Here is a 22,262-nt window from a genome sequence, read left to right as displayed (position 1 = left end):
ATAATAAAGTTTAAACATGTTCGTTCATCACGCTGCGCCTTGGTCTATTCCCTACGACGATCGTGACAGGCGTGAGATATTCGTTCCACACTATTCTTTGCACAAGTCTCTGCGCTATTCCTTTTAAATCCAAGTCACATTGAGATTTCCTCTTTTAAATGATAAAGTCAGAGGCGAAGCGAGAGGGGGGCAGTCAGCCCCCCAAAATATGTCAGCGTGAGAATACAGCGTTAAGCAGACAAAGTGGGGATTTTTTGCATGCAGGTCAATGAGAGTTTCAAATTTGGTCAACATAAAATGTAATTGCTAATTTGAGGCTTTTTTGATTCAATAGAAGTTTCGTAATGTTTAGGTTGTTACGGATGAACTGCTATACACTGAGTGTACAAAACATTAAGATGACATAGACTGACCAGGTGAATCCAGGTGAAAGCTATGATCCCTTATTGATGTCAGTTGTTAAAGCCACTTCAATCAGTGTAGATGAAGGGGAGGAGACTGGTTAAAGAAGGATTTTCAAGCCTGAAGACAACTGAGACATGGATTGTGTATGTGTGCCATTGAGAGGGTGAATGGGTAAGACAGAAGATTTAACTGCCTTTGAACGGGGTATGGTAGTAGGTGCCAGGTGCACCGGTTTGTATCAAGAACTGCAACGCTGCTGTTTTATTTTAACGCTCAACAGTTTTCTGTGTGTATCAAGAATAGTCCACCACCCAAAGGACATGCAGCCAACTTGACAACTGTGGAACTCTTTCGACACCTTGTAGAGTCCTTGCCCCGACAAATTGAGGCTGTTCTCAGGGAAAAATGGCAAGGGGGGGTGCAACTCAATATTAGGAAGGTGTTCTTAATGTTTTGTACACTCAGTGTAAGTGGACGCACGAGGTATTCTGGCAAATTTGAGAAAAACTATTTTATTTAGGAGTTGTGCCTGTTGTTAACGTCCGGATCTGCCCTCACATTGGCTAGAATGTTCCCACCTGATCTCGCCTCCTCACACCTGCCTTCCACCTTTGCGGACATGTATTCCCATTGTTAGAGCACTCGGTCCATTATCTTGTCAATATAATAGATATTCTTTGCCTAACCTAACCTATGATCTGACCCATCATCTTATGTATTACTGCACCCCAGTTGCAAGAAGTGACATCCAAAAAACACAAACGGCTACTAGCCTCCCAGGCATGCTTTCTGTCCCTCACTAAAACTGAAACGAAATATACATAATTTTATACTATAACTAAATAAAAAAAACTAGCAAATCAGGTCTGAAAATGAACTGAAACTAAACCTTATTTCAAATAAAAAATATAAAAAAATATATATATCCATTGCCAACTGGACAGAGGCGCTGTCCATTTCAGCAACACAGAGCTCCACTATACCTGTCTCAATGAGTGGAGATGCAGCAGAAGCGCTGTCCAATCAGCGGTGCTGAATACGGGCGGGGTCTCAGCTCCCTTTAAAAAAGCATGTGTTGAGTCTCCCTTTGTACTTCCTGGTTTCACCATTTGTTTGGTCAAGTTTTCTTCCATGCGTTTTTGACTAGTGAACCATGGCTGAACTAAACTTGGCAAAATAATACACTGCTCAAAAAAATAAAGGGAACACTAAAATAACACATCCTAGATCTGAATGAATAAAATAATCTTATTAAATACTTTTTTCTTTACATAGTTGATTGTGCTGACAACAAAATCACACAAAAATTATTAATGGAAATCAAATCTGGATAACCACTCTACAGCCTGATCCAACTTTGATGTAATGTCCTTAAAACAAGTCAAAATGAGGCTCAGTAATGTGTGTGGCCTCCACGTGCCTGTATGACCTCACTACAACGCCTGGACATGCTCCTGATGAGGTGGCGGATAGTCTCCTGAGGGATCTCCTCCCAGACCTGGACTAAAGCATCCGCCAACACCTGGACAGTCTGTTGTGCAACGTGGCGTTGGTGGATGGAGCGAGACATGATGTCCCAGATGTGCTCAATGGGATTCAGGTCTGGGGAACGGGCGGGCCAGTCCATAGCATCAATGCCTTCCTCTTGCAGGAACTGCTGACACACTCCAGCCACATGAGGTCTAGCATTGTCTTATTAGGAGGAACCCAGGGCCAACCGCACCAGCATATGGTCTCACAAGGGGTCTGAGGATCTCATCTCGGTACCTAATGGCAGTCAGGCTACCTCTGGCGAGCACATGGAGGGCTGTGCGGCCCCCCAAAGAAATGCCACCCCACAGCATGACTGACCCACCGCCAAACCGGTCATGCTGGAGGATGTTGCAGGCAGCAGAACGTTCTCCATGGCGTCTCCAGACTCTGTCACGTCTGTCACATGTGCTCAGTGTGAACCTGATTTCATCTGTGAAGAGCACAGGGCGCCAGTGGCGAATTTGCCAATCTTGGTGTTCTCTGGCAAATGCCAAACGTCCTGCACGGTGTTGGGCTATAAGCACAACCCCCAGCTGTGGACGTCGGGCCCTCATACCACCCTCATGGAGTCTGTTTCTGACCATTTGAGCAGACACATGCACATTTGTGGCCTGCTGGAGGTCATTTTGCAGGGCTCTGGCAGTGCTCCTCCTACTCCTCCTTGTACAAAGGCGGAGGTAGCAGTCCTGCTGCTGGGTTGTTGCCCTCCCACGGCCTCCTCCACATCTCCTGATGTACTGGCCTGTCTCCTGGTAGCGCCTCCATGCTCTGGACACTACGCTGTCAGACACAGCAAACCTTCTTGCCACAGCTCGCATTGATGTGCCATCCTGTATGAGCTGCACTACCTGAGCACTTGTGTGGGTTGTAGACTCCGTCTCATGCTACCACTAGAGTGAAAGCACCGCCAGCATTCAAAAGTGACCAAAACATCAGCCAGGAAGCATAGGAACTGAGAAGAGGTCTGTGGTCACCACCTGCAAAACCAGTCCTTTATTGGGGGTGTCTTGCTAATTGCCCATCATTTCCACCTGTTGTCTATTCCATTTGCACAACAGCATGTGAAATGTATTGTCAATCAGTGTTGCTTCATAAGTGGACAGTTTGATTTCACAGAAGTGTGATTGACTTGGAGTTACATTGTGTTGTTTAAGTGTTCCCTTTATTTTTTTGAGCAGTGTATAATGGTTTAATCTGATACTCCTGACTCCTGTGTGGATTGTGTAGCTCTATATGAACCGCAACTTCTCCTTCAAGGACAGTTTGATTTAGTGGCTTGCTTCGTTTTGATTCATTCAAAGGAATTCAAAGGAACTCTGAGGGCGGAGTTAGGAGGACAGGGAAGAGCTGGGTATGAGGAGGAAAGGACAATAGTGGAAGTGCATAAAGATTGTGGCCCCCATGCACTTACCACAAATGCCTTGTTTGCTGTATTGTACATTGCTGTTCTTTACCGTTTGTGTAGTCAATAGCACAGTATACATGATCCCAATTCCAGCTCCAAGACAGCGGCAATTTGAAAAACCTAAAAAGTATATTGTGCCGATTTATTGGCGCGTTGAACCATGTTGCACGTCGTAGTTTAAAAACTCAGTTGATAGTGGTAAAACAAAGACGTCATATCTGCATTACGACATCTTTATGCACCTTTGCCATTTCACACATGATAAACTGTCAAGAAATGCTGTTCCTTCAGAGAGGATCAATTTGCTTTGATCTAGGCCTACTGATAAAGTAGCACTCCAGTCTCCTTTTCACCTCATTTAACACCTGATTTACATAACATAAGGCACCTGTCAATAGGTGGTCCAGGTAAGTCATGACATAGCACAAGTGGGGGGGGGGGGCTTTCCTCTTTTGTTCTCTATTGCTCCTCTATTGTTCCTCAAGCAGCTCCCAGTAAAAACTAGCCTCTGCCAAGTTCCCAACAACGGATGTTCCGGTTTTCAGGAGAAATGGAGAGGAAGCCTGTGACGCAACTTCCGCTTTTGGAACTTAACAAAGCGACACTTAACTCCTCCTCCACATTTATTGGATTGGTTGAACAGTGCAGAAGAGAACCTCCCCCGACAGTTTCTTCTCATCGAGACCAGTAAATAGGGGATCTAGTTTCAAGTGTTTCTTTTACGCCTGCTGTGTTAGGTTTTTACAGACTGAGGTGAGGGGCCAGTGGCCTGGGGCTCTGGTGACATCACCTCTCAGACTCTCAACCAATCAAATCAAATCAAATCAAATCAAATTTTATTGGTCACATGCGCCGAATACAACAGGTGCAGACATTACAGTGAAATGCTTACTTACAGCCCTTAACCAACAGTGCATTTATTTTAAACAAAAAAAGTAAAAATAAAACAACAACAAAAAAAGTGTTGAGAAAAAAAAGAGCAGAAGTAAAATAAATATATATATACAGGGGGGTACCGTTGCAGAGTCAATGTGCCGGGGCACCGGGTAGTTGAGGTAGTTGAGGTAATATGTACATGTGGGTAGAGTTAAAGTGACTATGCATAAATACTTAACAGAGTAGCAGCAGCGTAAAAAGGATGGGGTGGGGGGGCAGTGCAAATAGTCCAGGTAGCCATGATTAGCTGTTCAGGAGTCTTATGGCTTGGGGGTAGAAGCTGTTGAGAAGTCTTTTTGGCCTTGGGCTTTAGTGACCTCATCTCTAAGACTCTCAACCAGTGTCGGTTAGGTTACCTTTCCCACTGGGACCTGTCTAGTCCAATAATGTTAGGGCTTGTGTGTTTGCAGGACTATGCTGTGTAATCCAGTAGGTTTGTTGTGTGTTTGCAAGACTATGTCCACGGTCCCTGTAATGCCGTAGTGTTATTGTGTGTTTGCAGGACTATGCTGTATCCACTGTCCCTGTCACTGATGGTCTACACCTGAAGAGCTTTTGCAGCATGGGAGGACCAGGCCTCATCGTGATTGGCTCCAGCGAACCGGCTCAGAAAGCCCTGAAGGTATCAGTCACCATTGAGTGCATGGATCATGCAAGTAAGGTCTATGTTCAGAGGACAGAGTTGGACTTACTTTCTTACTTTCCTTTGCAGCATCTTGTAAATGACGTTTAGATTAATACATGTTTAATAGTGTTTGCAGAAAACATAACTGAAATAAAACTCCCATCCCATTCTCATTTATTTTTAAGCACGCCCAATAGATTTTCTTCAAGTTCAATTTGTGGTGGTCATTCTCATACAAGCACAAAATGATTAAGACGGTACCGTGCTTAATAGCTTTCTCCTTTCAGGAGCTATTGCAAGTTACCCATAATCATGACTCAATGTTTAAAGTCCAGGTAGCAGATAATGGACCCTATCAAATGTTTATATAGTTGGTGCTGTATATTAACTAATATACATGGGTTCTAACTTGAAAAATGATTTGTTAGTTTACAATTTGACAATGAATGCTCCACGCATTTAAAAAACATAAAGACTGCGCTGGAAATCCCCGAAGGCAAGATGGAGGAACATATCCCCTGTAGCCTACTGTATATGGTAAGCTATAAGTGGCACTTTTTAGTATGGAAAACGGCTGAGAGAATTTTTCTACAATATTCCCAACAGACACAATTACAATCTAAATAGAATAATAATCAAATTTCATCAATTATATGTGGAAATCAATGACGTACAGTGACTTCAGAAAGTATTCACACCCCTTGACTTTTTCCACATTTTGTTGTTACAGCCTGAATTTAATATGGAATAAATATACATTTTAAATCACTGGCCCCCATAATGTCAAAGTGGAATTGTGTTTTTCAAAGAAAAAAATCTAATTAATTCAAAATGAAAAGCTGAAATGTCTTGAATCAATATGTATTCAGCCCCTTTGTTATGAAACGCCTAAATAAGTTCAGGAGTAAACATTTGCTTATCAAGTCCCATTATAATAGCGTTTAACATGATTTTTGTTATGACTACCTAATCTCTGTACCCCACACATACAATTATCTGTAAGGTTCCTCAGTCGAGCAGTGAATTTCAAACACAGATACAACCACAAAGACCTGGGAGGTTTTCCAATGCCTCGCACAGAAGGGAACCTAATGGTAGATGGATAAAAAATAGCAGATATTGAATATCCCTTTGAGCATGGTGAATTTATTAATTACACTTTGGATGGTTTATCAATACACCCAGTCAGTACAAAGATACAGGTGTCCTTCCTAACTCAGTTACCAGAGAGGAAAGAGACTGTTCAAGGATTTTACCATGAGGCCAATGGTGACTTTAAAACAGTTAGAGTTTAATGGCTGTGATATGAGAAAACTGAGTATGGATCAACAACATTGTAGTTACTCCACAATACTAACCTAATTGACAGAGTGAAAAGAATAAACATATTCCAAAACATGCATCCTGTTTGCAACAAGGTAGTATTAAAGTAATACTGCAAAAAATTTGACAAAGCAATTAACTTTTTGTCTTGAATACCAAAGTGTTATGTTTGGGGCAAATTCAATACAACACATTACTGTGTAACTCTTTCCATATTTTCAAGCATAGTGGTGGCTGCATCATGTTATGGGTATGCTTGTAATTGTTAAGGACTGGGGAGTTTTTCAGGATAAAAATGAACAGAATGAAGCTAAGCACAAGCAAAATCCTAGAGGAAAACCTGGTTCAGTCTGCTTTCCACCAGACACTGGGAGATGAATTCACCTTTCAGCAGCAAAATAACCTAAAACACAAGGCCAAATCTACACTGGAGTTGCTTACCAAGAAGACAGTCAATGTTCCGGAGTGGCCGAGTTACAGTTTTGACTTAAATCTACTTGAAAATCTTTTTTAAAAGAGTAATGGGCAAATGTTGCACAATCCAGGTGTGAAAAGTTTTTAGAGACTTACCCTGAAAGACCCACAGCTGTAATCGCTGCCAAAGGTGCTTAATGAGATATTTCTGTATTTCATTTTCAATAAATTTGCAATCAGTTCTAAAAACATGTTTTCACTTTGTCATTATGGGGTATTGTGTATAGATGGTTGAGCCATTTTTTAAATTCAGGCTGTAACAACAAAATGTGGAATAAGTCAAGGTGTATGAATACTTTCTGAAGGCACTGTATATAAACCCTGGATAGCTGACGCAATGCCTTGGCCAATAAGAGCCTTTGAAGCCACCGATCCACCATTATCATACTCCTCCTTTTGGGGCTTTGATTTATTGGAGTGAATCAGGGAAAAACGATATCCCCACATTAAAATAGCCAACAATGCCACGATGTGCGGCATATGGATGCAGCCAGCACCAATTCAAGGGATGTGGGAAGACGTTTCATATGCAAGTATCGAACATTTTGTTTTTGTTGTATTTTGAGAGACAGACTGCTCCTGACAGCTTGTGGTACTGTGTAACCATAGCAACACATGCAAGCAAATGAATGTGGATGCTAGCTAGCTTACAAAACCATAGCCCATTGTTGATGTTATTAAGCATGGATGAAGTGGTGATACGTGTACAATTGAACTGCTGTTCTTATGGATTTTGTAATAGTCCTTTCACAACTGTTGAACTAATATGGTGCATTGACAATGAATGTAGTTAACAATAGCAGCCAACCTAGTACTACATGACCTGATGTAGCTATACAAAAAGGCCACCAGTGAACCCAGAGTTTTTTACAGGTTATGAGTGAACAGTACCTAGGTTTATTTATTGATCTTGACTCTATTCAATTTTTTTTTTACTGGCTTCATGGGGGAGTAACTTTACATCAGATTGCTCTTAAATTGGTCAGCATTATTAAGACATTATTATGGGATCATGCATTAACTTCTCCAGCTTTACATTCTATTACTCAACATTGTGTTGCTTTGTGTAGTAGATAGGTGAGCTACACGTTTTTTTTTTATTATTAGACACTGTAATACATTGTTTCTAAACAATACTGTACATAGTATTGTATGAACTGAACAGAAGCCAATTATTTCTCAATACAATTGGAAAATCTTTTTAAATTTTTTTGATTTTTTTATAGACATTCAAGACGACGCTGGGACAATTGTGCGCCACCCTATAGGACTCCCGGTCACGGCCGGTTGCGATACAGCCTGGGAACGAACCCGGGTCTGTAGTGACGCCTGCTGTGACTTAGACCGCTGCGCCACTCGGTAGGCCCAGTGGAATCTATTTTCAACCCACTGCCTAACTACAGTATGGATGATACTATTTCATCAGGGAGTAACAAAGATGAAGTAATGTCATTGCTGAATTCGCATTATGTTTGCTATTTCATGCAGCCACAGAATAGAAAGAAAGAAACAAATTATTTTGTATTTGAATTTCGCATTATTTAAAGCTCAGAGATATCATTCATGCAAAGTAATGAGACTGGGTGTGTGAGTATGCCTCCAGCATAATATGGTAAAGTTGGCCTCATGTATAAATAAGACCAATAAGGACATCCAAAATCCATCAGATTAATAGTTTAATGAAACCAGCAATGCTGATACCAAATTCATACCAATTTTAAATGAAATTAAATCATATTGGGAGAGCGAGAGAAGAGATGCTCACACACTTACAGCTTATGTAGCTAGGTCTACTGTAAAACTCACACCATATCATGCATATCAATGTATTTAGGCATGATCATTGATCATACTGACCTGAAGCATTGGTTAGTATTTTGGGGGGGCACATCAGTCACTGAAAAGGGAGGGGGGAAAGGGTAGGCTAGGCTCAGTTAATCTGATCTTGTTAATCTAAAACACAAATCATTAATCGCAGTGATTGACAGTATACAGGTACTATTACATGCTGACTAACCAATCGCAGTGAAACAAGATTAAATCTAGTCATGATAAGTTTCATATACACTACTGGTCAAACGTTTTAGAACACCTACACATTTTCTATATTTTTACTATTTTCTACAGTGAGGGAAAAAAGTATTTGATCCCCTGCTGATTTTGTACGTTTGCCCACTGACAAAGAAATGATCAGTCTATAATTTCAATGGTAGGTTTATTTGAACAGTGAGAGACAGAATAACAACAAAACAATCCAGAAAAACGCATGTCAAAAATGTTATAAATTGATTTGCATTTTAATGAGGGAAATAAGTATTTGACCCCCTATCAATCAGAAAGATTTCTGGCTCCCAGGTGTCTTTTATACAGGTAACGAGCTGAGATTAGGAGCACACTCTTAAAGGGAGTGCTCCTAATCTCAGCTTGTTACCTGTATAAAAGACACCTGTCCACAGAAGGAATCGATCAATCAGATTCCAAACTCTCCACCATGGCCAAGACCAAAGAGCTCTCCAAGGATGTCAGGGACAGGATTGTAGACCTACACAAGGCTGGAATGGGCTACAAGACCATCGCCAAGCAGCTTGTTGAGAAGGTGACAACAGTTGGTGCGATTATTCGCAAATGGAAGAAACACAAAAGAACTGTCAATCTCCCTCGGCCTGGGGCTCCATGCAAGATCTCACCTTGTGGAGTTGCAATGATCATGAGAACGGTGAGGAATCAGCCCAGAACTACACGGGAGGATCTTGTCAATGATCTCAAGGCAGCTGGGACCATAGTCACCAAGAAAACAATTGGTAACACACTACGCCGTGAAGGACTGAAATCCTGCAGCGCCCGCAAGGTCCCCCTGCTCAAGAAAGCACATATACAGGGCCGTCTGATGTTTGCCAATGAACATCTGAATGATTCAGAGGAGAACTGGGTGAAAGTGTTGTGGTCAGATGAGACCAAAATCGAGCTCTTTGGCATCAACTCAACTCGCCATGTTTGGAGGAGGAGGAATGCTGCCTATGACCACAAGAACACCATCCCCACTGTCAAACATGGAGGTGGAAACATTATGCTTTGGGGGTGTTTTTCTGCTAAGGGGACAGGACAACTTCACCGCATCAAAGGGACGATGGACGGGGCCATGTACCGTCAAATCTTGGGTGAGAACCTCCTTCCCTCAGCCAGGGCATTGAAAATGGGACGTGGATGGGTATTCCAGCATGACAATGACCCAAAACACATGGCCAAGGCAACAAAGGAGTGGCTCAAGAAGAAGCACATTAAGGTCCTGGAGTGGCCTAGCCAGTCTCCAGACCTTAATCCCATAGAAAATCTGTGGAGGGAGCTGAAGGTTCGAGTTGCCAAACGTCAGCCTCAAAACTTTAATGACTTGGAGAAGATCTGCAAAGAGGAGTGGAACAAAATCCCTCCTGAGATGTGTGCAAACCTGGTGGCCAACTACAAGAAACGTCTGACCTCTGTGATTGTCAACAAGGGTTTTGCCACCAAGTACTAAAAATGTTTTGCAGAGGGCAGTGGCGGCTCCTGAAAAAATTCTCAGGGGGGGCAATTTTTCTGATGATTTAGGTGACCTACACACATTTTAAAAAAGATATGTCCAGCAACAACATGAAGACAGGGGCAGCATATAAGTCAATACTGATATACACATTACTTGCTTCAAAAAGGCCTCATGGTTGAATTGGAAATATGTGCACCTGAGCATAATTCACAACAAGCAAGCGGGAGCTTTTGATAGAGGCTACTGAAAACATTGATGCAAGTTATTGGTAATAAGAAATGTTTATAGACTTCTTGTATAGATTTGTGAAAATGAACAGTGATAGACATTTTGCCTGAAAACAGAATTTGAAAATAATTTATAGAAAAGGTAAACACAGCTATCTGTATGGGTTTGTAAAAATGAACAACCATATTCTGGCCAATTGTATAGATTTGTAAATATGAACAACCATATTCTGGCCAATTGTATAGATTTGTAAAAATGAACATGAACAGATTTATTTATTTTTTTTACTTTTTTTAAAATGAAAAATAACTATTTTAAACAACAACAACTGTGAACTGATTTGGGCGTGTGTGTGTTAAAGAGACAGACAGGGAGGGACAAAGAGAGAGAGAGGCTACATTACTTGTACTGAAACTGTTCTCTTCTCTCTTTCAATGCAGCAAAGCGGTCAATGACTTTCTCATTGAAATCAGGCATGCTGAGGACTAGTTCCCTCTCCATGGAAAGCATGGCCAGTGCATTCAGACGTTCCTGGCCCATTGAATTTCGCAGGAATGTCTTAACTCGTGTCAAAGTTGAGAAACATCTCTCAGCTTCAGCTGTTGTCATGGGAGTAGTTATGAGGATGTTCAACAGAGTCACAGTCTCAGAGAACGTCTCCTGGAGGTTGTAGCTCATGAGAACCTGGTACAGTGCCAGTGCACCACAGCAGCCCTTGAATTCAGGATTCTCATAGATCAGAGATAGTTCTGTCTTGAGCTTTGCCTTGCTCAGCATGGGGTATGCATTCACAGTGGCATTCAGAGCCTCATCAGGAAATGAATGGCAGTACCTTTCAAACATGTCTGCTTGCAGTAAGGTAGCACTCACAAAGGTGGCCAGAGAAAGAGAACCTTTCTTTGGTGTAATCCAGGATGGTGTTGCAGACCTCTTCAGACAGCCTCTGCTTCTCCTCTTCTCTCAAAGCTGTTCTGGGTCTTTTGGCTCCTGTTGCTTCTTGCAGCTGCTGTTGAGGAGTCCCTGAAGGCAAACAGACCAATGTGTTTGTTGGCTTTGTACAGTATTGTTGTCTATGTGATGCACAGGTATATGCAATGTATCCATGTATAGTACAAATACTTCAGTTCCACTTAAAATGGGCAGGGATGCATAACGTCTTTAGTGTTTAAGTTAGCCTTTGTGTCTCACATAGCCTGGATGTTCAGCACAGTATACAGTGGTGCTCATAAGCTTATGAGCCCATGCTAAAGTTGACTAAAAAGAGGAATAAAAAAGAAAAGAAAATTGGTGTCCTTAAAGGTTGGATTTTCCAACTTTTTTAATTAAGTCATTAAGATCAATTTCCAAAAGATGATTTTTTTATTTTTTTATTCCTCTTTTTAGTCAACTTTAGAATGTGTTCATACACTTATGAGCACCACTGTACAGTACACGTAGTATATAAAATAAGCTAGATTACACCACTGGCCATATATAATGAGAATAATGTAATTTCAAACACAAATGCAGTCTCCTTTCATGCATACATTTTCAAATAAAGCTCTGCTTTGAGAAAGATTGATGTTGAATGTTTAATCTTACCTTATGGCCTGCACACTGCTTGTGAAGCTGTCGAGGGCACGTTTGATGAAGACAGCATCGATGTCCTTCTTCTGTAGCTTCTGGTACAGAATGTCGACGTGGGGCATGATTTTGTGAAAAAGCCCCAGGAAAAAAATAAAATCTTCATCATGTAGCATCCTCACGTAGCCAGATGCCTCTCTCACGGTGGGCTGGTCAAATGAACCCAATGAACCCGTCCGGATGGCTTCAAAACATTCTATGAGGTCGTCTCGATTCTCGTAGACAGTGTTCACGACTCTGCTGTTGAAGTTCCACCGTGTGGATGAAGGTCTGGGCAGTCTTCGTGCAACAGTCTGGTCAAGAATGCTGGTGCGTTTGGGTGACCGGGAAAAAAAAAGTTGCAATCCCGCTCAGATCGGAAAAGAAAATGTTCACTTTTTTGATGCGAGAAGTAGCTTGCTGCATGATCAAATTCAGCTGATGCGCATAGCAATGCACGTAATGGGCATTCTTGAAATGCTCACACACCTTTTGCTGCACACCAGCCTTCTCTCCCCTCATCACACTGGCTCCATCGTAAGCTTGCGCAATGAGTTTGACTTTCTCGTCGTCGGCAAAAAGACCGTTCAGTCTCTCCAAAAGCACACTGGCGATTGAGACTGAGGTTGATTCCGAGATGGGAAGGAACTCAAAAAAGCGCTCCTGCACTTTGTGGTTGCTATCTATGTACCTCAGCACAAGCACCAGCTGTGTCTGTGTAGAAACGTCCGTGGTCTCGTCAGCTTGGATAGCTACGAAGTTCGCCGACTTCACCTCCTCCACAATATGTTCCCTCATGACCGCTAGCATACACTCCAGTAGCTCGTTTTGAATGGTCTTTGATGTGCCCTTGAACACTTTAGCATTTTTAAGATGGTCATCAAACACCTCATCTAATTGTGCCACAAAGTTGACAAGTCCAAGAAAAATACCAGGGTTGGTGGAGCCCTCAGTTTCATCTTTGCCTCGCAAAGCTAACTCAAACACTCCGCAAAACTTCACACACTGGATTAGCCGGCTGAGGATGTGGCGGTTCTTGCTAACCTCATCGTTGTGGCGGCGGACAGCTAGCCTGTATCCCTCATCCAGTTGAGTGGCAATGTTCACTCTCCCTAAAGCAGACAATCTCAAACAGCTATCCATGTGGGTCTTTGACAGCTCATGTTTCTTAATCTTTTCTGAAAGATGGTGCATGTCCGTTACACCAGTCGCTGTCCAAGCGGTGCTGTCTGCCGTACCGCCTTCAGGGTGAAAGAGTAAGCAGGGGTAGCAGAAGACTGCATTAGCTACATCGCAGCCTGCTAGCCAGGTTTTTCGTTCGTACCAATTTTTGGAAAATCCTCGGGTGTAGGACTTTCCCCCTTTAGTAGAAACCTGTTGAATTATTACATTTGGTCTGGGAGGTCCTAATTGTTTCGTTGCCAATTTATCTTGATTTGTTCGCCAACAAAAAGGAACTTCTTTCAAAGAGACAATCGAGTTGCACTGAACGCTAGCCATCTTGACAGTAGTAGCTCCTTGTAGCTCCATCATCTTGTAGCTCCTCCATCTTGTAGCTCCTGAGTGGCGCAGTGGTCTAAGGCACTGCATCGCAGTGCTAACTGTGTCACTAGAGATCCTGGTTCGAATCCAGGCTCTGTCGCAGCCGGCCGCGACCGGGAGACTCATGGGCGGCGCACAATTGGCCCAGCGTCGTCCAGGGTAGGGGAGGGAATGGCCGGCAGGGATGTAGCTCAGTTGATAGAGCATGGCGTTTGCAACGCCAGGGTTGTGGGTTCGATTTCCCAAAAAAAAGATGTATTCACTAACTGTAAGTCGCTCTGGATAAGAGCGTCTGCTAAATGACTAAAATGTAAATGTAAATGTAGTACGTGAATTGATTGACGCTGCTACCCGCTCTTTTCTTAGTTATGTTCATGGTTATGTTACGTATGACGAAAGCGCGTAAGTGCAAGCCCTCCCGGAACCCATAGAGATTGTATTGAAAGCTCTGATATTTGAAAAAAAAAAGATTTTACATGAGAGTCTATGAGAGACTTCTGGGGCGATTTTCAACCTGACTGAAATCGCCCCAAAACGGGCGGGGCCATTTGAAGCACGACTTTAGCCTGATTGGACATTTAGTGGCAGATCAGACGTCTAGATTAGAACACTGATAACTACTGTTGCCGTGATATAATTGATTAGAAAAAAAATCCCTTCCTTTTCCCGTTTGGCAGTGCGTCGCCCATATCGCCCTAATGAACACACCGCCCCTGGCAGAGGGGTCAAATACTTATTTCTCTCATTAAAATGCTAATCAATGTATAACATTTTTGACATGCGTTTTTCTGGATTTTTTTGTTGTTATTCTGTCTCTCACTGTTCAAATAAACCTACAATTAAAATTATAGACTGATCATGTCTTTGTCAGTGGGCAAACGTACAAAACCAGCAGGGGATCAAATACTTTTTTCCCTCACTGTACATTGTAGAATAATAGTGAAGACATAAAAACTATGAAATAACACATATGGAATCATGTAGTAACCAAAAAAGAGTTAAACAAATCAAAATATATTTTATATTTGAGATTCTTCAAATAGCCACTCTTTGCCTTGTTGACAGCTTTGCACATATGGTAATATTGTATGTATCATTAAGGAAAATGTTGGGAAATGTCAAAGATAAAATATAGTAAACATGATTGACATTTTATAAATGCAGATGCATGTCTAAATAAGGAACATAGCCAATACAGTGTGTAAACATGCTTTAATGAATGTATGTATTTTATTTTTAAAAGTGTCTGAGCCACGCCACCAATATAATGAGATAAGAGGAAGAGGCCATATGGAAAAGCGCCCATGGTCTTTTGGAGTAAACAACATGTGACATCTGGACGTTGAAAGATAAGGGTAGAGTGGCACTAAAAGATGTTAATCATTTATCTTAAGGGGAGTAGCTTTGTATGCTATGTAAACATGACTGTGCATTTGTGTGTGTATATAAGAGATCTCTAAGCCAAAGAGAGACAGCCGTTCCATGGAGTGGCTCGGCTTTGTTACGCAATAATAAAGTATAATTTCTGTATTCACAAGCTCCAGTCTCTTGAGAGATATTTTTGAGTTGACTACTTTTGAGTCAAATATTTCTACGACACACAGTCTTGGCATTCTCTTAACCAGCTGCATCTGGAATGCTTTTCCAACAGTCTTGAAGGAGTTCCCACATATGCTGAACACTTGTTGGCTGCTTTTCCTTCACTCTGCGGTCCGACTCATCCCAAACCATCTCAATTTGGTTGAGGTCGGGGGATTGTGGAGGCCAGGTCATCTGATGCAGCACTCCATCACTCTCCTTCTTGGTAAAATAGCCCTTACACAGCCTGGAGGTGTGTTGGGTCATTGTCCTGTTGAAAAACAAATGATAGTCCCACTAAGCCCAAACCAGATGCGATGGCGTATCCCTGCTGAGGCTGGTAAACTCTAATGAACTTATCCTCTGCAGCAGACGTAACTTTGGGTCTTCCATTCCTGTGGCGGTCCTCATGAAAGCCAGTTTCATCATAGCGCTTAATGGTTTTTGCGACTGCACTTAAAGCAACTTTCAAAGTTAACTTTTAACTTTGAAAGTTGCAATGCATTTCAGGTGACTACCTCATGAAGCTGGATGAGAGAATGCCAAGAGTGTGCAAAGCTGTCATCAAAGCAAAGGATGGCTATTTGAAGAATCTCAAATATAAAATATATTTTTATTTGTTAAACACGTTTTTGGTTACTACAAGATTCCATATGTGTTATTTCATAGTTTTGATTTCTTCACTATTATTCTACAATATAAAAAATAGTAAAAATAAAGAAAAACCCTTGAATGAGTAGGTGTTCTAAAACTTTTGACCGGTAGTGTATCTAGAAAGCTAGCTAAGATTTGATTTATTTACGGAAAACTTAGCTAGGATAGCTAGCTAGCTAACCTACTAGTGCTGGCTTGCCAAAGAGCCTCAAGTTCCCCCTAAAAAGAGTAAAAGCATCCCCCCTTTGTTTATTTTGGATATTGTGGAACACAGTCAGAGTCCTCCCTCTCTCCTTTGAGAAATTATGGTGGTGATGAATGGTGTCAGCTAGCTAGCTAGCTATTCATTATTAGAGATTGTTCAATGTATTAGTATGAGATTGAATCAGTCAAACCAGATTGGAGTTTAGCTAATGCAATCAACGTCTCTGTTTTAAGGATGGTATCTAAAGTGGAAGGGAAGAGAACATTACATTTAAATGTGGGCAGCAAAAGCTCCGTCCCAAAACAAAACAAGGCACCAGTAATCCTTCCCATCTTTCAGAGCAGCCAGAGAGAGAGGATGACAGAGAGACAGCACAGCAGACCCAGCCAGAGATGGCAGCAAGAAAAGAAGAGGTCAAAAAGCAAAGAGCCCTGAGTGGAGCTGCCAAGTATACAGTGAGGGAAAAAAGTATTTGATCCCCTGCTGATTTTGTACGTTTGCCCACTGACAAAGAAATGATCAGTCTATAATTTTAATGGCAGGTTTATTTGAACAGCGAGAGACAGAATAACAACAAAAAAATCCAGAAAAACGCATGTCAAAAATGTTATAAATTGATTAGCATTTTAATGAGGGAAATAAGTATTTGACCCCGTCTCAATCAGAAAGATTTCTGGCTCCCAGGTGTCTTTTATACAGGTAAGGAGCTGAGATTAGGAGCACACTCTTAAAGGGAGTGCTCCTAATCTCAGTTTGTTACCTGTATAAAAGACACCTGTCCACAGAAGCAATCAATCAATCAGATTCCAAACTCTCCACCATGGCCAAGACCAAAGAGCTCTCCAAGGATGTCAGGAACAAGATTGTAGACCTACACAAGGCTGCAATGGGCTACAAGACCATCGCCAAGCAGCTTGGTGAGAAGGTGACAACAGTTGTTGTGATTATTCGAAAATAGAAGAAACACAAAAGAACTGTCAATCTCCCTCGGCCTGGGGCTCCATGCAAGATTTTACCTTGTGGAGTTGCAATGATCATGAGAACGGTGAGGAATGAGCCCAGAACTACACAGGAGGATATTGTCAATGATCTCAAGGCAGCTGGGACCATAGTCACCAAGAAAACAATTGGTAACACACTACGCCGTGAAGGACTGAAATCCTGCAGTGCCCGCAAGGTCCCCCTGCTCAAGAAAGCACATATACAGGCCCGTCTGAAGTTTGCCAATGAACATCTGAATGATTCAGAGGAGAACTGGGTGAAAGTGTTGTGGTCAGATGAGACCAAAATGGAGCTCTTTGGCATCAACTCAACTCGCCGTGTTTGGAGTAGGAGGAATGCTGCCAAGAACACTATCCCCACCGTCAAACATGGAGGTGGAAACCTTATGCTTTGGACTGTTTTTCTACTAAGGGGACAGGACAAGTTAACCGCTTCAAAGGGACGATGAACGGGGCCATATACCGTCAAATCTTGGGTGAGAACCTCCTTCCCTCAGCCAGGGCATTGAAAATGGGTCGTGGATGGGTATTCCAGCATGACAATGACCCAAAACACACGGCCAAGGCAACAAAAGGAGTGGCTCAAGAAGAAGCACATTAAGGTCCTGGAGTGGCCTAGCCAGTCTCCAGACCTTAATCCCATAGAAAATCTGTGGAGGGAGCTGAAGGTTCGAGTTGCCAAACGTCAGCCTCGAAACCTTCATGACTTGGAGAAGATCTGCAAAGAGGAGTGGGACAAAATCCCTCCTGAGATGTGTGCAAACCTGGTGGCCAACTACAAGAAACGTCTGACCTCTGTGATTGCCAACAAGGGTTTTGCCACCAAGTACTAAGTAATGTTTTGCAGAGGGGTCAAATACTTATTTCCCTCATTAAAATGCAAATCAATGTATAACATTTTTGACATGCGTTTTTCTGGATTTTTTTGTTGTTATTCTGTCTCTCACTGTTCAAATAAACCTACCATGAAAATTATAGACTGATCATGTCTTTGTCAGTGGGCAAATGTACAAAATCAGCAGGGGATCAAATACTTTTTTCCCTCACTGTAAGTACATGTTTAAAAATGAGTGGACAGCCAAATGGCCATTTATAAAGAAAGGAACCACAAGCATGCATTATTGGTGTTCAATATATCGGCCGAAGAACACATGTTCTCACCAAGGCTTTACCGATTTCATCAGACATATTAAGAGCCAGGGACACCAGGAGAAACAAAAGGTGCTGCAGTCTGCAAGTGACATTGTCCTGTTTTCTGTCCCGGTAGCCACTTCTGTTGGTGGGATGTCTACACAAGAAGCCAAGGTACACTATCAGAATTAATCTGAAAAAAGTGTAGGGTTTAGACTGTACTGGATAGACAACATCCGTATAAAAAAAAAACGCAATGTAACATGAACACAACACTTAAATCTACTACAAATAACAATTATCTGTTGCAGACAAGGAAGGCAGAGGTTAAGGTGGCAGTGTCATTGGTTGAGCAAAATGTGCCGCTGGCGGTGACGGATCACCTGGGGCCTCTGTTTAAGGAGTTTTTCACTAATTCCCAGATTGCTAAAGTCTACAAGTGTACCCGCACAAAGACCACCTGTAAAATCAACGTAGCTGTTGCACCACACTTTAAAAAATTGTGATGAAGATGAAATACAATCCATACACGATCATCACAGATGGATCCAAATATACATTTTTTTACATTTTAGTCATTTAGCAGACGCTCTTATCCAGAGCGACTTACAGTTAGTGAGTGCCTACATTATACATTTTTTTCATTCTGGCCTCCCGTGGGAATCAATCCCACAACCCTGGCGTTGCAAACGCCATGCTCTACCAACTGAGCTACATCCCTGCCGGCCATTCCCTCCCCTACCCTGGACGATGCTGGGCCAATTATTCGCCGCCCCATGGTTCTCCCGGTCGCGGCCAGCTACGACAGAGCCTGGATTCGAACCAGGATCTCTAGTGGCACAGCTAGCACTGCAATGCAGTGCCTTAGACCACTGCGCTATTCGGGAAGTGTTTTTATTCAAAAACATAGGTAATTACACTACCGTTCAAAAGTTTACAGGTATGCATATTAACGTACAGTGCATTCGGAAAGTATTTAGACCCCTTCCCGTTTTCCACATTTTGTGACGTTACAGCCTTATTCTAAAATGGATTAAATAAATTAAAATCCTCAGCAATCTACACACAATACCCCATAATGACAAAGCAAAAACAGGTTTTTCGAGAAAAAAAATCAAATGTATAAAATATAAACAGTAATACCTTATCTACATAAGTATTCAGACCCTTTGCGATGAGAATCGAAATTGAGCTCAGGTGCATCCTGTTTCCATTGATCATCCTTGAGATGTTTCTACAACTTGATTGGAGTCCACCTGTGATAAATTCAATTGATTGGACAGGCACACGCCTGTCTATGTAAAGGTCCCATAGTTGACAGTGCATATCAGAGCAAAAACCAAGCCATGAGGTTGAAGGAATTGTCAGTAGAGCTCCAAGACAGGATTGTGTCAAGGCACAGCTCTGGGGAAGGGTAGCAAAAACGTTCCATTCTTAAATGGAAGAAGTTTGGAACCACCAAGACTATTCCTAGAGCTGGCCGCCCGGCCAAACTGAGCAATCGGTGGAGAAAGGCCTTGGTCAGGGAGGTGACCAAGATACTGATGGTCACTCTGACAGAGCTCCAGAGTTCCTCTGTGGAGATGGGAGAACCTTCCAAAAGGACAACCATCTCTGCAGCACTCCACCAATCAGGCCTTTATGGTAGAGTGGCCAGACGGAAGCCACTCCTCAGTAAAAGGCACATGACAGCCTGCTTGGAGTTTGCCAAAAGGCACCTAAAGGACTCTCAGACCATGAGAAATAAGATTATCTGGTCTGATGAAACCAAGATTGAACAGAGCAAAGTACAGAGAGATCCTTGATGAAAACCTGCTCCAGAGCACTCAGGACCTCAGACTGGGGCGAAGGTTCACCTTCCAACAGGACAACGACTGTAAGCGCACAGCCAAGACAACACAGGAGTGGCTTCGGGCACAAGTCTCTGAATGTCCTTGAGTGGCCCAGCCAGAGCCCGGACTTGAATCCAATCGAACATCTCTGGAAAGACCTGAAAATAGCTGTGCAGTGACGCTCTCCATCCAACCTGACAGAGCTCGAAAGGATCTGCAGAGAACAATGGGAGAAACTCCCCAAATATAGCTGTGCCAAGCTTGTAGCGTCATACCCAAGAAGACTTGAGGCTGTAATCGGTCTGAATACTTATGGAAATGCGATATTTCAGTTTTTTACATTTAATACATTTGCAAATTAAATGTAAAAACCTGTTTTTTTTGGGGGGGGGGGTATTATGTGTAGATTGATGAGGGGAAAAAAACTATTTAATCAATTTTAGAATAAGGCTGGAAAAAGTGAAATGGTCTGAATACTTTCCGAATGCATGTATAGTGTACTGTGAGACAACTGTGTCGGTCTGTCCATTGATAATGCACATGTTAACATAGGTGCTAGAAATTACATTGCGTTCAGAATTTTTTGGAGGTGTATAGTGTACGCTTTGAATTACTTGAATTTAGTCTAATTCCAAGCAAGATAGTTTATCATGCCATGATTTAATAAAAATTCAGTTTGATTACAAGTTATCTATTGCAGGTGCCCGGATTTGATGTTGAGGACCTAGTCGTGGATGATGGATATTGGTTTAAAGGAAGCACCAACATGAAAGGTTACCTGACAGGTAAACACTTTAACCAAAACCACCTCTATTGTCGTAGTTGTTGAAAGACCCAATAGAATACATTTGAATGGATTTAAATTAACATGTCATCTTGTCACAGAATTATATAAAGCTTGCTGCTCTTCAGAACCGAGCGCCACACTAAATATTTTGCAAAGAAAAGACAAACCAACTGTCAGGTAATGGTTAATAGGTGGAATTACACACGGTGGTTTTGAATCATTTGCGTATTAAGTGTAACTAATGTCTCTGTCGGGCAGGAGCAAAGCTGAATGTTAGTTTAACCACAAGAACCAAGCTCAACTGGCTTCTCGAGGCTGAAGACACACAACGGCAAGTGGATACGTTTCATCAGGCTGCGGTTTCATTTCTGGAGGAGGCTGTCGACTATGCAATTACAACATTACCACTGACAGAGCCTGTGCTGAAACATGCCAGATTCGTGGACGTCTGGCAGAGGTGAGAGTGTGCTGTTGAAGATGCCCTTTGTGGACAGGTAGGAGTTAATGTTTTCTTAAGCTAATATTTTATTTTGATTGTATAATTCACTACTACTTTAAACTACTCTGACTATTTCAAAACAGTGCATACTGTGTTCTTTTAGGTTTGCTCACCTACTCCCATATCATGAACCTCAAGAGCATGACCAACTGTCATGAGTTCCTGGATTATCAGCTCATGGATGATCCCCAAGATCCACCCCTGGGGCCCCCAGATAGCATACGATAGCAGAATGTGTAGAATCGCAGGACATTTGCTTTAAAACTGCAACATTTTCTCTCAGCCTCATGGTGAAATGTGTAGAAAAGCAGAAAATATGCTTTAAAACTGCAAAATGTTCACAGCCTTGTGGCATAATGTGAACAAAAGCATGGTATGAGCTATAAAAATATAATTTGTTTTATCTTCTTCCATGGCAAAAAGGAAATAATTGCAGGAAATTTGCTTTAAAACGGCATAATTTACTCTTACCTAGCCTCCTGACAAAATGTGTAGAATAGCATTATAAAACTGCAAATGTTTCTCTCTGCACCATGGCAAAATGTGTTGAAATGCAGTAAGTTAGCTGAATTCTTTTTTTTTAAATGGTCTGGGGCCCCAAATGTGGTAGCCCGGCCAAGCAGGTGTGTGTGCTCCCTTGTCTCTGATGTTTCAAAACGTGTCACATTCTGTTTCGTGTCTGTACCGTGTACTGTGTATTGACACAGAGTTGCATGACAGGCGTGTGTACACTACACTACAGTCTGTGATTTGGAGTGGTGTGTGCATGCCAGTGTCCTGCTTTGATAAATGGGGCCATCTGGCATCATTAAGCATAAGGTAAGAATTATTCTGTGGCCTCCTCATGCACAAGTACTTTATTAACTTAATGCTAAACACTACAGATAAGATTATTAGGCCTTACACTCGGTGGCCAGTTTATTAGGTACACCCATCTAGTACCAGGTCAGGTTACATTTTAGTCATTTAGCAGATGCTCTTA

The 22,262-nt window shown here is 42.0% G+C and overlaps 1 protein-coding gene across 1 annotated transcript in view; it reads left to right on the top strand.

Moving 5' to 3' along the window:
- The window catches only part of LOC311148793 (N(G),N(G)-dimethylarginine dimethylaminohydrolase 1-like), a gene marked incomplete at its 5' end in the record, with an annotated part of 139,258 nt that overhangs the window by 102,764 nt on the left and 14,232 nt on the right, over positions 1–22,262 (top strand). The window contains one exon of the mRNA XM_084185757.1: positions 4,782–4,901. Coding sequence (XP_084041883.1) covers positions 4,782–4,901 — 120 coding nt within the window. The remainder of the gene's footprint in view (positions 1–4,781; positions 4,902–22,262) is intronic.

Source organism: Coregonus lavaretus (assembly GCF_964263955.1).
Source record: "Coregonus lavaretus genome assembly, chromosome: 21".
Taxonomy (NCBI): Eukaryota; Metazoa; Chordata; class Actinopteri; order Salmoniformes; family Salmonidae; genus Coregonus; species Coregonus lavaretus.
This window is presented reverse-complemented; position numbering and strand designations above follow the sequence as displayed.